Consider the following 13,167-nt stretch of genomic DNA (forward strand, 5'->3'; position numbering starts at 1 on the left):
TCTTTCTTTTCTTTTGGAGGACAATTGCAAGAATGATTAATTTGTTAAATTGAGAGCTAGTACTGTAGGCTAATCGTTCGAAATCATAATCTTTAAAATTGCTCCAAAATACAAAATTCAATTCAGCTACATGTGTTATGTTTCCATTTCATTGTCGCAAAACTGTATGTACATGCTCGGTACCTTTGCGCATTATTGTTCAGGCCTGTTCCCCGATCCCAGACTGTAGGGGGTGTCTTTAAATCCTATGTAGTGGAATTTTTATTTGCGAGCGCGGAGCGCGAAGCCCTGAAGGCGTGGGGTCCGGGGACGCTTAAGAGCCCCGGGAAAGTTTTGGATTGCAGATGGCTCTGGCATAAATATCAAAATTGTAGCTTGACTCTCTATAGAAATATGGCCTTGTTATTTTGAGTCGTCACTAATAAGAATCAGCTCAATTCGTAACAGACTACGAGCGGGCACGTGCTTGTGTTTTGCACAGCTGTAGCTGCATGTCAACCCCCGTATATGAAGCGACTTTGCGCGGCAGCTTGTGTGCCGACATGACAGAATGTACAATCTTTTGCCATGGATTGCAGAACCTGATTTTAGCTTCGCGGAGTTTTAAGCAGCGGTGTTTATTAGTTACATTCTCCACTTTGTTCTCATTCCCTTTTCCTTTCCCCTTCCTTCTCCATTCTTCGGAACACTGGTGCCTAGTGCATATGTGAAACACTTAATCCGGGCCTGCTGGTCTCCTTAAGACTAACAAATTCGACTGCCCGAAGATATAACCTTTTAAACTGGGGGGGGGGGGTGGGATTCGCATTATTTTAAAGGAATTTTTATGGAAAAAATGACTTTGAGCTTTCAAATGAGAAATCGCACGAAAAAAACTCTGCCCTTGTCAAGCATTCAATTGATAAATTTCAACTTTCGACTTAAGAGCGGGACGATCCTAATTCATTCTGAATTGTGTGCTTAATTTTTGAACTGAAGCGCGCCATTTAAAACCAACTTTTAGAACTGTGTAAAAGCCTGCAAAAGCAAACAGGCAAATTATAGTCCTTTAGATTTCGTTCGAAAAATAAATCGAAATTTTGAAAAAGCACTCAGGCCCTATATACAAACTTTAAAAAATGTCACACTTTATGAAATGTGTGCGTGACGATGCAGTATTTCGATAAGCCCTGAAAAATGGTTGCTGCCATGCCTTGCTTACAACTCTCCAAAGTGTCAACTCACCACGGCACGTGACCAAAACGGGAAGAATGCCTCCCGTTTCCGAAAATGTCCGAAGTTGCACCGAATGCACTGAGTCAACACTCTTGGATATATAGCGCCCGGGTATATTACCGGGTATAAAGTGTGTTTTATTTGCCAGCCATGCTTATTAAACAAATATTGAATGAGTTGACAATTTATATTCGTTGCTTGCATTTAAAAACCTTGAAAATCAATGACGATTGTGTGCATCAATAGTACGAGGGCCGACGGGCTATTCCCAAATTCGGCGTCGTCTCCGTTTTGGCTTCGCCTGCTAACAGTGCTATTTGTGCATTTAATTGGCTAACTTTGAAGATCCCAGCTCAATATTAGATAAAGAATTTTTACAGAAATTTCAAACTGTGGGATATATGAAACAAGTGATTTTATTTCTCTTTTATTTGATCGGAAGTATTACACGCATTTAATAATAAAGCCAAAACTGAAACAAAACCGATCTTTGTTAAGGGGGGCATCTTGTTTTATTATAGCTATGGCGACTGCCTGACCTATTGCGTCAGAAATGATAGTCAGAATCGTTTGGTCTCGGAACTAGATTATCAAAAAATACGGCCCATTTTGTTGATGTACCTTACTTGGAAATAAAGTAGATTTAATGATCGCAGCTTAATATAATGATCTTGGTAGCTAATAATGTAGGCTGCACACAAGTCATGTTCGTGTTCACAAAATACAAGAATCTCAAGATAATATTTATTGTACACAAAGTATAATTTTTTTTATTTAGCAAAAAGCATAAAAATCTAAGTTACAAACGTTTTCATGAAAAACACAAATACATGTACATCCTATTTGTTCATAAAATATTAAAAGAATTACGAAACAGTTAAAGTCACTTCATCAAAAGGTTGAAGCAGTAAATGCAGCAAAAATATTCGTGATCCTATGCGAATTAGTTCACTCTATTAAACTGAGTTCTAACCAAAATTTACAAACGCGTTGCAGCACATGCTGATCAGTGGTTCAAATTACAATCGAAAATATAATGTTAATTTAAAAAAGACATTTTGGTTGTTGATTTACGGAACTATATATCTCAGAACACATTTGGATTTGTACCCAAACTAACAAAAATTGTACATGTATTTAGCAAAAAGCACAAAATCTAAGTTACAAACGTTTTCATGAAAAACACAAAAACAAGTACATGTACATCTTATTTGTTCATAAAATATAGAAATACAAAACAGGTTAACAATCACTTCATCAAAAGGTTAATTGAAGCAGTAAATGCAGCAGAAACTTTCGTGATCCTATGCGAATTAGTTCACTCTATTAAACTAAGATCTAACCAAAGTTCACAAACGCGTTGCAGCACATGTTTATTAGTGGTTAAAATAAATACAATCGAAAAATAAAATGTTAATTTAAAAAAGACATTTTGGTTTTTAATTTATGGAACTATATCTCAGACCACATTTGGAATTGTACCCAAATTATAATTTTTTTATTGAGCGAAAAGCACAAAATCTAATTGAGTTACAACCTTTTTTTATGAAAAACACATATACATGTACATCTTATTTGTTCATAAAATAAAGAAAATGAAAACAGGTAAAAAAAGTCACGTCATCAAAAGGTTGAAGCAGTAAATGCAGCAAAAACATTCGTAATCCTATGCGAATTAGTTCACTCTATTAAACTGAGTTCTAACCAAAGTTTACAAACGCGTTGCAGCACATGTTCATTAGTGGTTAAAATAAATACAATCGAAAATAAAATGTTAATTTAAAAAAGACATATTGGTTTTTAATTTATGGAACTATATCTCAGACAGCATTTGGATTTTTATAGGAAAAGTCTCAGTGTCAAGAAATTAAACGGCAATAATTCCTAACAACATGGCCGCCACTAAGGCGAGGAATCCAGGTGCTAGACCGCTCACACCATTGCCATCGTCGTCGCTGCTGGTACCAGGCTCTTCCACGAGATTGGTGTTGCATCCCTGCCACGTTGTGGCTGTGCTTTGCGGGTATCCAGCGTCCACGCGGAAGTTTCTATCGTTGAATCGGAAGTAGCCGTCTGAAGAAGGGGCGAAGAAATAGGTGCGACTGTTGAGCCACTGAACGGCCGCCCCGACTTGGTTACCAGGGATGTTCCAGACACTCAGTGGACGAGGATAGCCATAATCCACGCGGCCATTGAAGCGGTAATACTGATCACCTGGGTGAGGGGGGAAATGGATTGCGTAATGAAATGTGGGAATATATTGAGGAGTCTATGTCGTACCAATGGGAGACTTTTGAGGCGTTGGTGGCAGCAAACACTATAAGGTCTGTTTTCATTGTCTGCGTCATATTGAGCATGCGCACTTCAGTTTAAACATGACGTAAACAATTGAAAAGGACCGGTGTGTTTGCAGACACCAACGTTTCAAAAGTCTCCCATTGTAAAAAAAAAATAAAAATGTGACCTGCCATAGCATAATGAGGAATAACCCCCACCGCTGACTGTTCACGTTATGTACATCATGTTAAGGTGCAAATCATTGGCTTTCCAATGATAGCCAAATTTATTTCTGTAGCTTAATTGATTCCAAAGTGTGACGCAGGAACTTCAACAGTGTCCTGCCAAGTTTCTCTAACGTAATTTCGAGAAAAACAGCTTTGAAAAAAAGACACGCATTGCGCCGCTATCGGCAGTGAAAAACGTTCTTCAGTTTGGCTACTCAAAAAAACAAACAATCAAAATTCGATTTTCACATGATTTTTCTAGTATAGGATCCGACTTCAGGCATCGATTACTTAAAACAAGGTTTTGGGAGACATACCTCATTATGCCTCAGTAGGTCACAAATATGAAATGAATGTCATCGACTTGAACTTCAATATAAACTCCGAGCCTCCACTTAAACCACACAACTCAACAGAGATAAGCATTTCAGGGGTGTTCAAGATTACATTGTGTAGCGATCGATACTGTCTGGCGTACAGAGCATGCAGAAAAGGCTCAACTTGCATGGCAGCTGCCGACAGCTTTAACATTACATGTACACTTGCATTTAATGCAGTGTATTTATATATACGAATTCCAAAGTATGTGTTTGAAAAACCTTAAACGGAAACAAACTTCTAAAGAAATCAGAAGTATAGGCTACAATGTCTATTCATTCCACTGTGGGGTAGTGTACGCTAACGAACGGGGAGGCTTGTTGAGCACACAAAGCCCCACAATGCAGCACAACAGTATAATTCCGCTGCATATTTCATGTTTCGTAAATACTATAAAGATAAACCATGTATTTTTTCTATCCTTCATTCATAGCTCCATGGATGATTCATGTACTTGCGATGTGCACAGTAGTGTAAGTTCCTGTAAGCTTTCAGAGCCGGGAGTTTCTTGCAACGAAAGAAGACCTAGGCCCAATTTCACGGCGCTGCTTAGCACAAAAATGTGCTTAGCACAAAAATAGTCTGGCTTATAAAAGCAGGTAACCAGCCAAAACTCCACGTGATGTATATTGCTCGTGATCAGTATTCAGCTGTTGTTTGCTTAGCATAAAAATCACATGGAGTTTTGGCTGGTAACCTGCTTTTATAAACCAGACTTTTTTGTGCTAAGCAAAGTTTTGTGCTGAGCAGCGCCCTGAAATTGGCCCCTGATATCGTCCATGAGGTAAACGATAACTATCTTGAGCAATAAACGTACCTTTGACGAAGTAAATACGACCGTTTCCACTCCAAGTAAAAGCCGCATCCAGATCGTCAGGCAGGCCGTACCAGTTGGAACCAATGTCTAGCGGGTACCCGGCGTCCACCACTTCGTTGTCAACTCGCCAGTACTGACTTCCCTTTGGGTTTCAGAAAAGAACAAAATTGTAGTGTAAAAAGACTATTTTCAGGAAAAAGCATTTCTTAACGAAACTACTAATTAGGCAAACAAGACCAGATGAACATTCCTGAATAATGTACTTTTTGAAAAAAGTAAAGACTGAGAAAACTCTTCCTTGTTCGCATGTGATTTTTTTTTAAACACAGTGACTTCAAGCAATTTGTGGCAACTCAATCCAGGTTCGTCCAATCCATCCTTCAAACACCCCAAGAACACCACAAAAAGAAAAAAACTGTTGTTTAAGGTGTTGATATTTACGATGACATTGTTCAGTTGGTGATTTTTTTGGTTTAAGATCACATGAGGCCTACCTTAAAAATGTAGGTCTTGCCGGAGCGACTGTAGTACAGTGCAGCATCCACGTTGTCGGGAAGACCAGAAAATACATCGCCGATTGGCTTAGGGAATCCATCTGATATCCGGCTTGTCTGACTTTCAAATTTCCAAACTTGAGTTCCTGTCAAAAGGATAGAAGAGAAACATGGGTTAGCATTGATGAATTATTTATTGTAAGTACAACATGCAGTTTGAAAACCAAGGAGGTCAGGCTGGTCAATTGAATATTCGAATAACCAGCCCACAAAATGTAAGCATTTTGCTGCGACTTTTGTATCCATACCAAAAGGTTTCTTTAAAGAACAGACAAGTCATGGAAAAGACACAAAGGGGTGTGCCTCGCTGTAATTTAAGATTTTAAGGGGAAATGTCATGGGATATTAGGCTCTTATGAACATGTACAACATTTGGATTTAGAAGATTAGTATGCTATAGCAAACATTGTTAAACTGACTTGATTCACATTTTGGGCTTGTAGATGCTGGATAAACCAAGAAAACAAATTGTTGTCTTGTAGTCTGGCTCCCTGACCCCACTTAAGATGAAACGGATCAACTTATACCAGCTTTCGGGAAATGTAAGGTCACAGAATATCTGGCGGGCTTGTAACCCTTCACAGGTGTATAATCAATTGTAAAGAAAATCGGAATAACTAACATAAGAAGCAGTTTTTGATGAAAGGCCACTTTTCAAAAGGAAAAAAAGATTTCTTGAGAATGCCAGCACACCAGGAGTCACGATTCTACAGGATGCTTAAGACTGTCAGTCCTTAACAATCCAATAAGGTATTTAGTGATAATTCGATCATTTCATTGTTTGATGTTTGCAAATGTAGTATCTTCCCTTAAAATTTTTCATCTACATGTATTACTGACCTTCAAAGATGTACGTGCTTCTGTCGCGAGTCGTGGTGACGGCATCAACATTCCCGGTGCAGATGGTTGGTTCGGGCTTCATGGTCACAAACGGACTCCCCGAATCTTCTCCTGTATATAAGAAAATCATCAATTAATTAGATTCGTTTCAATATTTAATAAAGTATCACCAACCCTCAACAGTACTAGATGCCGTGCGAATCTCTCGTCTATTGTCCATAACTTGTCTTCACTTAAAATGTTTTGTTCATGCATGAACTTTTGGCAAAGATCATTAAATTGTGAGAAATATGACATTCCCATCGGCTAGTAAGCCAATAAGGTATGCTCCAGTTGCATACCATTTCATTTGAAGTAAGCCTAATTGAGAATTGCCTATACAGAAGGGCATGGGAGTTTTCCTATGGGAGTCTTCCAAAAAGTTAGTACAAACGAAAGAGGAACAATAGGACGTCCGCGATCGACGGTGAACACAAGTTTGCCTGTGTGCACCTTTTCCAATAGGTGGAGATCGATATGGTATTCTCTATATTGTACGTTACACGACACCTCACCCGTTATACCATCACCGTTCATCCTTGTAAAGTGTTGATGATTTGTTTGTCTATGTTCAGGTTATACAGGAAATCTAAAAGGGCATTTTACGTTGATGTAAAACATCAACAGAGTACAGTGCAGTGTGTATATACTGACCGTAGTGGGCCTGGATTCCGGCGATGTCATCTTCATGCAGCTGAAAGTTGGGCACATATCCCCGATAGAATGGCGCCATGAGTGCATCGTCGATGTTGGAGTGACCCAAGCCCAAGTTATGGCCGAACTCGTGCGCAGCCACCTGGAAGAGATTGATTCCTGCGAACAACAAAACAAAGGAGAAGGTTAACATTAACGGATAAGTATTGATGCTTTGAACCGCCAAGCACATTAATTTGTGGACGAAGCCGTCACCGTGATGATCTCTCACAGTAGACGAAGACGTTGTAAATGCTGCAGTTTTACCCAAAATGATTAAAGTAAATTGAAGATGCACGCCACTGGACATCGATCTCCATGTCAGTATACATGTATCATGGAAATGCCGTGGTCTCGTGGTCTGGATGAAGTTATGTAGGTAATGCATGCTGCAAGTTGTGAGCTTCAGGCCAGCTTGATCAGTGCGTGTGCCCTTGGGCAAGACACGTTGTCACGCCTTGCTTCTCCCCGCCCGGGGGTTCATGGGCACCCGTGAGGTACCGGTACTGATGGTTACTGTGATTGATTTAAACTGTTTCGGGCATAACTTTGGATTCTGAATGCTTCATTTTCCCAATGATCAGCAGAGGTGACAAGACGGTAAAATAGCTGAGTTATAGCTTACCCGAGTAAGTCTCGATGGTCCAGTTTTCATCCTCGTCAAAATGAGCCCTCCCGTTCTCGGGGAAAAAAGCGTGAGCTAGAACCCCTCCCGGCCCGTCGAACGGTGCACCATCGCTGTGATCTCTGCTGAAGAAGTTAATGACGATGTCGGCTTCGGTTGGGGCGTAAACGCGTGTGAAGGTCAGCGGCGTAACATCAGACCAAACCTGTAGGATATCAAGACAGAGAACCAAAACAAAAACCACAGTGAATCACGACTGTGGAGTCCGCGTGTCGGCCACAACTGGCCGTGGATGGACAATGAAGAAACTGTCATTCGTCGTCGTTCATTTGAATACCTTGTCAACTGATTTGAGATTTGTGAATGAATTTTGATTGATTACGATGACTGCCGATTGCGATCTTTGCAGCAAGGGTGACAACTGTGAACGAACTGCACTAAAGTTTGAAATGTACCGTCTTGATATATTGTATACATGGTAGTTGTATCATTAACAGCTCCCCCTAGTGCCACGTTGTGTGCACATAGAATTTCATCCCAACTTTCCCATGTGAAAACTGACAATGCCCCAAACCTTATTTGCTGCATTTGACATTTGTTTTACTAATGATCATCATTACCTGTAGAGCTTCGGTCAGGGTGCTGTCTATGTCCTCTCGGCTCGATATGTCCGAGGTCACGGAGTCGATACGAAAGGTCAAGTCTGTCTTGGACCATCGACTTCCGAGGGAGTAGCGTTTCCTCCGTTTGGCGTCCAGGCTGTGGCCAATCACGTCCGGACAGCCACAGCGGGGCATGTTCATCATCGTGAGTGTTGCATTGTCGATTTCACCTGTCCACAAAATATTATACAAGAATGTGTTGAAAGAATTTCTCAGAATCGCCCGTGTTCACAGACTCGTCCATCCTCAGCACGAGCATTTATTTCCGTCCACTCTAAAAAAAAAAAAAACTCCTGTGTTATATAGTAACCCGGAATCTGAATCGAAATTTGCTCAGTTCTTTTCCGAGTAGAAAAAAACATGACTTTTTGACGCATTGATTCAGGCTTTTTGACACAAGAGTTTTTAGAGTGTGTACATGATAATTAAGGCTCTCAAAAAAGTAAAGCTTCAACATATAATGTTGTATCAAGAAGTGACTTGAAAAATGGGAATTTTGACTAAAAATGGTGTAGCCCTCAACTCACTCTACTTAAAGGTATGGGGATTTTCAAAAGATTGTTTTGTAAAAACCGCATCACAAGGATTCGACTTTCTTTCATTTTAAATAACATATTTTTGTCAAATCAACAGCGACCTATAATTGGCAAAAGTGGCAAATGAATTTTGAAAAATAACAATTCGTTTTGGTGTGAAGCCCAACATATACCACAACCATCATTGTACGAAACAAAAATGAGACTGCCTAATGACTACCAATTATAGATTAGATGCATCACGATAATACATTCAGTGGGCTTTGGGCATGAATGTGGCAGGGTGACTGTTTTAGCCGATTTTCGGCTAAGTTTGACAGAATTTTTGTTAAAATACGAGTTTGACAGAAAATTTGACAGAATGGATTTTTGTCAGATTTCTGGCAGAATTCTGCAAAAATGGTTATTTGACAGAAAACAGCGAATTTGAACCAAAAAAGTGTCCATTTCTTCAAAAAGAATTCCTTTCAAAAAAAAAACTTGCATAATGGGACAGGTTAGCTGGTCTAGGCGCTGAGGGTTCACTGGGAAACGGACTTCATCGTGGCCGGATCCGCATTTTGCCCCAAATTGACCAATAATTTCACAACATCTTTATGTGACTAGATTGTTTATTACGTAATTTGAATCTTCAATTAAGGCAATACTACCAACCTGCATGTGATTTTAAGTGTTTAAAGTGTATTTCGAGTAATTCTGGGGAATTTTGGCAGATTTTTGATGAATCCGACAGATTTTTGATGCGCATTTAGCAGAATTGTTAGGTGGTGGACATGCTTACCTGTGATTGTTACGTTGGCCATGTACTGGAATTTAGAGATGCCCTCCTTCATCTCAGCTTCGGTCATGAAAGTTCCGTCATCGGAAGTCAGAGGTTTCAAATAGCCGTAGTAGGCAAGGTACATCTGGAAAAGAATTGAAATGTACGTTTAAAGTCATTATAAGGATCATTTGCTGTTCAGATCATTTTGTTCTTTCCCATTAATGACACCACTCAAAGTCCCAGGAAGAATGTTCAAAGCATTGCCTATTGAAGTTTCAGCTCAATGAATACGCTTTTGAGAAAACAGTGAAATAACATGCACAACTTTTTATCACGAAACACAATTACGTCATTATAACTCGTTAAAGTTGGTACTTTTTAAATGTTCGATGTTCTGTTCTGAAAGACATTTAAAGGAATCTAATGTCCTGTAAAAAAAACTGCTTGTTCGTTTTTGCAGGCCTTTGTACAGTTTTAAAAGTTATTTTTAATGGCACGCTCCAGAAATTGCGCGCACTATTGCTATTAACTGAATTACTTGTCGTGGGCCGATTTTTTTGCGTGCGATGTCTCAAGCTCATAACTGAATTCTACACATTCACATATTTTGTTGCAAATATTCATTCCTCTGAATTGATCTGAATCGAAGAGACATCCCTTTTTATTAAGATTTGTGTAAAGTGCACTTATTGTATATGATTCATGCTTTTCCAAACAACATGAGGGCGCTGTTGCTGTGACGTCAGTTTAGACACACACTCTTCAGTTTAGGGATTTTCTGTGTAAATTGGGAACCCAAACTTGTTCTCAAAGAAAAACATTTTTACATGAAGTTTCCTCATTTACTTCACTGTCATGTTATGAAACAACAATAAAATCACCGAAAACATCACATTTACCACGCAGGGCAAAAGCACCAAATTTCGGAACCCAAACTTTTCCTCAAAGGAAAACATTTTCACACAAAGTTTCCTCATTTACTTCACTGTCATGTTATGAAACAACAATAAAATCACCAAAGCATAGCATTAACCACGCAGGGTAAAAGCACCAAGTTTAGTTTTTTGCGCATTGTGATGTTGAAGTGCTGTAACGCTGAAGTTTTTGCCTACAGTGACGTCACAAATTTGCTCATGAATATGGAAAATTCGCATTACCATAGCAACCAAAACTGAGGCACCAAAATGCTCATGAAAAATGAATACAAAGATGGAAAATAAGGTAAAATGAGACACAGAGGAGCATTTGAAATATCGCATCTAAAAGAAGATTGAATGACATGTCCCAATCACGCGTCGTGTCGAATATTGGTATCACATCATATTGGTGTCGAATATTTAACAAGAATTGTGCGGAGCACAATGTCACAAACCTAGGCCTAAGAGTACCTCAATCAATTTCATTTCTTCGTTTCTGTACAAAGGTATATATGTGAAGAACAGCTGGGGTCTGAATACAATTGGAACTTCAGGTCAAAAAAATATGGAGGAAAATATCTTTAAAAGTGGAAGGGAGATTTCTTCAAAAGTATCAATGCGCACATCCAAGAATCATGTCATTACATATGATATCATATTACTGTGTATCACGTGGAATTGTGTAAATGAATCCTGGCACGAAATGTTTTGAAAAATGATTTGCATTTTTTTTTCCAATGAAATCTGGCATAGTGCTATTACGCGCCAAATAATGACAGAGTTAGGATTTTACAGCACTTCGGTAGCGAACATTGCAAGGTCACCGCGGCAGATGTATTCATAGGGGGAGGGGAAGTGGTGAACACACAGAATATTCCCTTGTTTATGGAAGCAGATATTTGCGAATACAGAAGGAAAGAATTTAAATAACTTTTTGGAAGGATAGTCGAGCAGATGATGCCTTTAAGTCCAGGAGAACTGAGTAATTTATTTTTAAAGTTTCACTTGAGGTAATGCAATGGTAAGATGTAGTTATTATTCAACTTTTTCAAATAACCTGGTCAGTCGTTGCAATTGATTATGTCGTAAAAAAAAATACACGATTCATGGGCATTAACAATCATTTTCAATTTTGTCAAAAAAAAAACAGTCAAACAAATTCAAGAGTTTTCATAGACTTCCTCCACAACCACCACAGTGCTGTCAAGATTGTGTACATTCCAACAAATCATATAACAAGATCTTACTCACCATAGCATCGGCAGATGTCTCCATTTTGAAGGAGTGAATCACCGTGACGGCACCGACCAGCAGCACCGATAAAAGCAGCGTTTTACCCGTCATCGTTTCACCCGTTCTCCGCTAGAGCCTCGGAGTAAACTGTTCAAGTTAAACTTCTATTGCCACTTAAAAAAATATAAGTTCTCAGGATATTTTATCTAAGTTCAGGAGACAAGGAGCATCTGACTACTGACTCTTTCGTCTTCCCCTTTTTATCCGGTCATACTAAACAGCGTCAACACAGCGTCAACACACTCCAAAGCGTCAACACAGCGTCAACACAGCGTCAACACATCCAAAAGGCATTAAAATTGACAAAAGCAGTATGTAACCCATACAGTATGGACAGAAACAAGATTTGTGCTTAAAATCAATAGGTTAAACGTCTGAAAATCGCGATTTTCAGTTCAAGAAAATTGGCTCTCCGTGCCGCTCCGAAATCGGCTACCCGCCATGTTGCCTCAGTGGCAGTGCGGACCATACCATTATTCTAAAGGGTGATAGCGTTGTACAATAAACCAACAGAGAGGGACGCGGCCAAAACATAAACACAACTCACAAAATAATGATCCACCACTCCTCCGATCCTTAGTCCTCACACAGATCATGGCGCCTCCATGCACAGATCTATTATGGGTATCCCTCTGTTTAGTCTGCAGCAAGGCGCCCTCTGTTGTTTATGACAAGATAATGTCATTACCTACACACCCCTACTTGAAATGGTGTAGTCCAAGCTTTGTGCGAAGTCAAGATGGCGGACAACGGCCGTGCAAGTTAAGGTCATTTTTTTCGCGTGAAAATACGATATTTTTAACAACGAAATGGAAACTCAATCCAATGGAAATTCTCTTTTATTGTATGTTTCACAATTATATGCCCTTTTTGTCAATTCAGAATGTGTTTTGGATGTGTTGACGGTGTGTTGACGCTTCTGTCATGTGTTGACGCTGTGTTGACGCTGTGTTGACGCTGTTTAGTGCGACCCTTTTTATCCGTTTTTCGGGATTAAGAAAATGCTCGGTCACCTCACGATGACGTCTTCGCGGTTACAGTTTATTGGGGAGGTTTTTCTTAGTGCTCCTCATGATTGACGCACATCAATGATGCACCTTTCTTAAGACGTTGGCCAGTGACGCAGGAAGTTCATGAATAGGACTATCACAATGCATCGTGCAATCGTTACCACCAAGCGTAAGCTCACCCCACATTCCCTAAATTGGGCAAGGGGTTTTGTTTGCATGAGGAGGGGGCCTAATCCGGTCTTAGCAAACCGGGGTTTGGGTCGAGGCCAGGCTCTAAACAAGACATTTAAGGGTGTGTGTTTTTTATAGACCTTTTGAAAA

The 13,167-nt window shown here is 39.6% G+C and overlaps 1 protein-coding gene across 1 annotated transcript; it reads right to left on the reverse strand.

Annotated features, from left to right (window-relative positions):
* Positions 1 to 1,701: 1,701 nt before the first annotated feature.
* LOC119721116 (matrix metalloproteinase-14-like) lies at positions 1,702 to 12,026 on the reverse strand. Its single transcript, XM_038191009.1, has 9 exons — positions 11,795 to 12,026; positions 9,645 to 9,768; positions 8,286 to 8,497; positions 7,666 to 7,870; positions 7,002 to 7,160; positions 6,309 to 6,419; positions 5,409 to 5,554; positions 4,915 to 5,056; positions 1,702 to 3,429 (listed from the first exon to the last, which is right to left on the reverse strand). Exons 1-9 carry the CDS (start codon positions 11,885 to 11,887, stop codon positions 3,083 to 3,085), a joined length of 1,539 nt encoding a protein of 512 aa, XP_038046937.1. The 5' UTR covers positions 11,888 to 12,026; the 3' UTR covers positions 1,702 to 3,082.
* Positions 12,027 to 13,167: the final 1,141 nt, after the last annotated feature.

This window comes from Patiria miniata, unplaced genomic scaffold, assembly GCF_015706575.1.
Source record: "Patiria miniata isolate m_02_andy unplaced genomic scaffold, ASM1570657v1 HiC_scaffold_9, whole genome shotgun sequence".
In the NCBI taxonomy this organism is placed as follows: Eukaryota; Metazoa; Echinodermata; class Asteroidea; order Valvatida; family Asterinidae; genus Patiria; species Patiria miniata.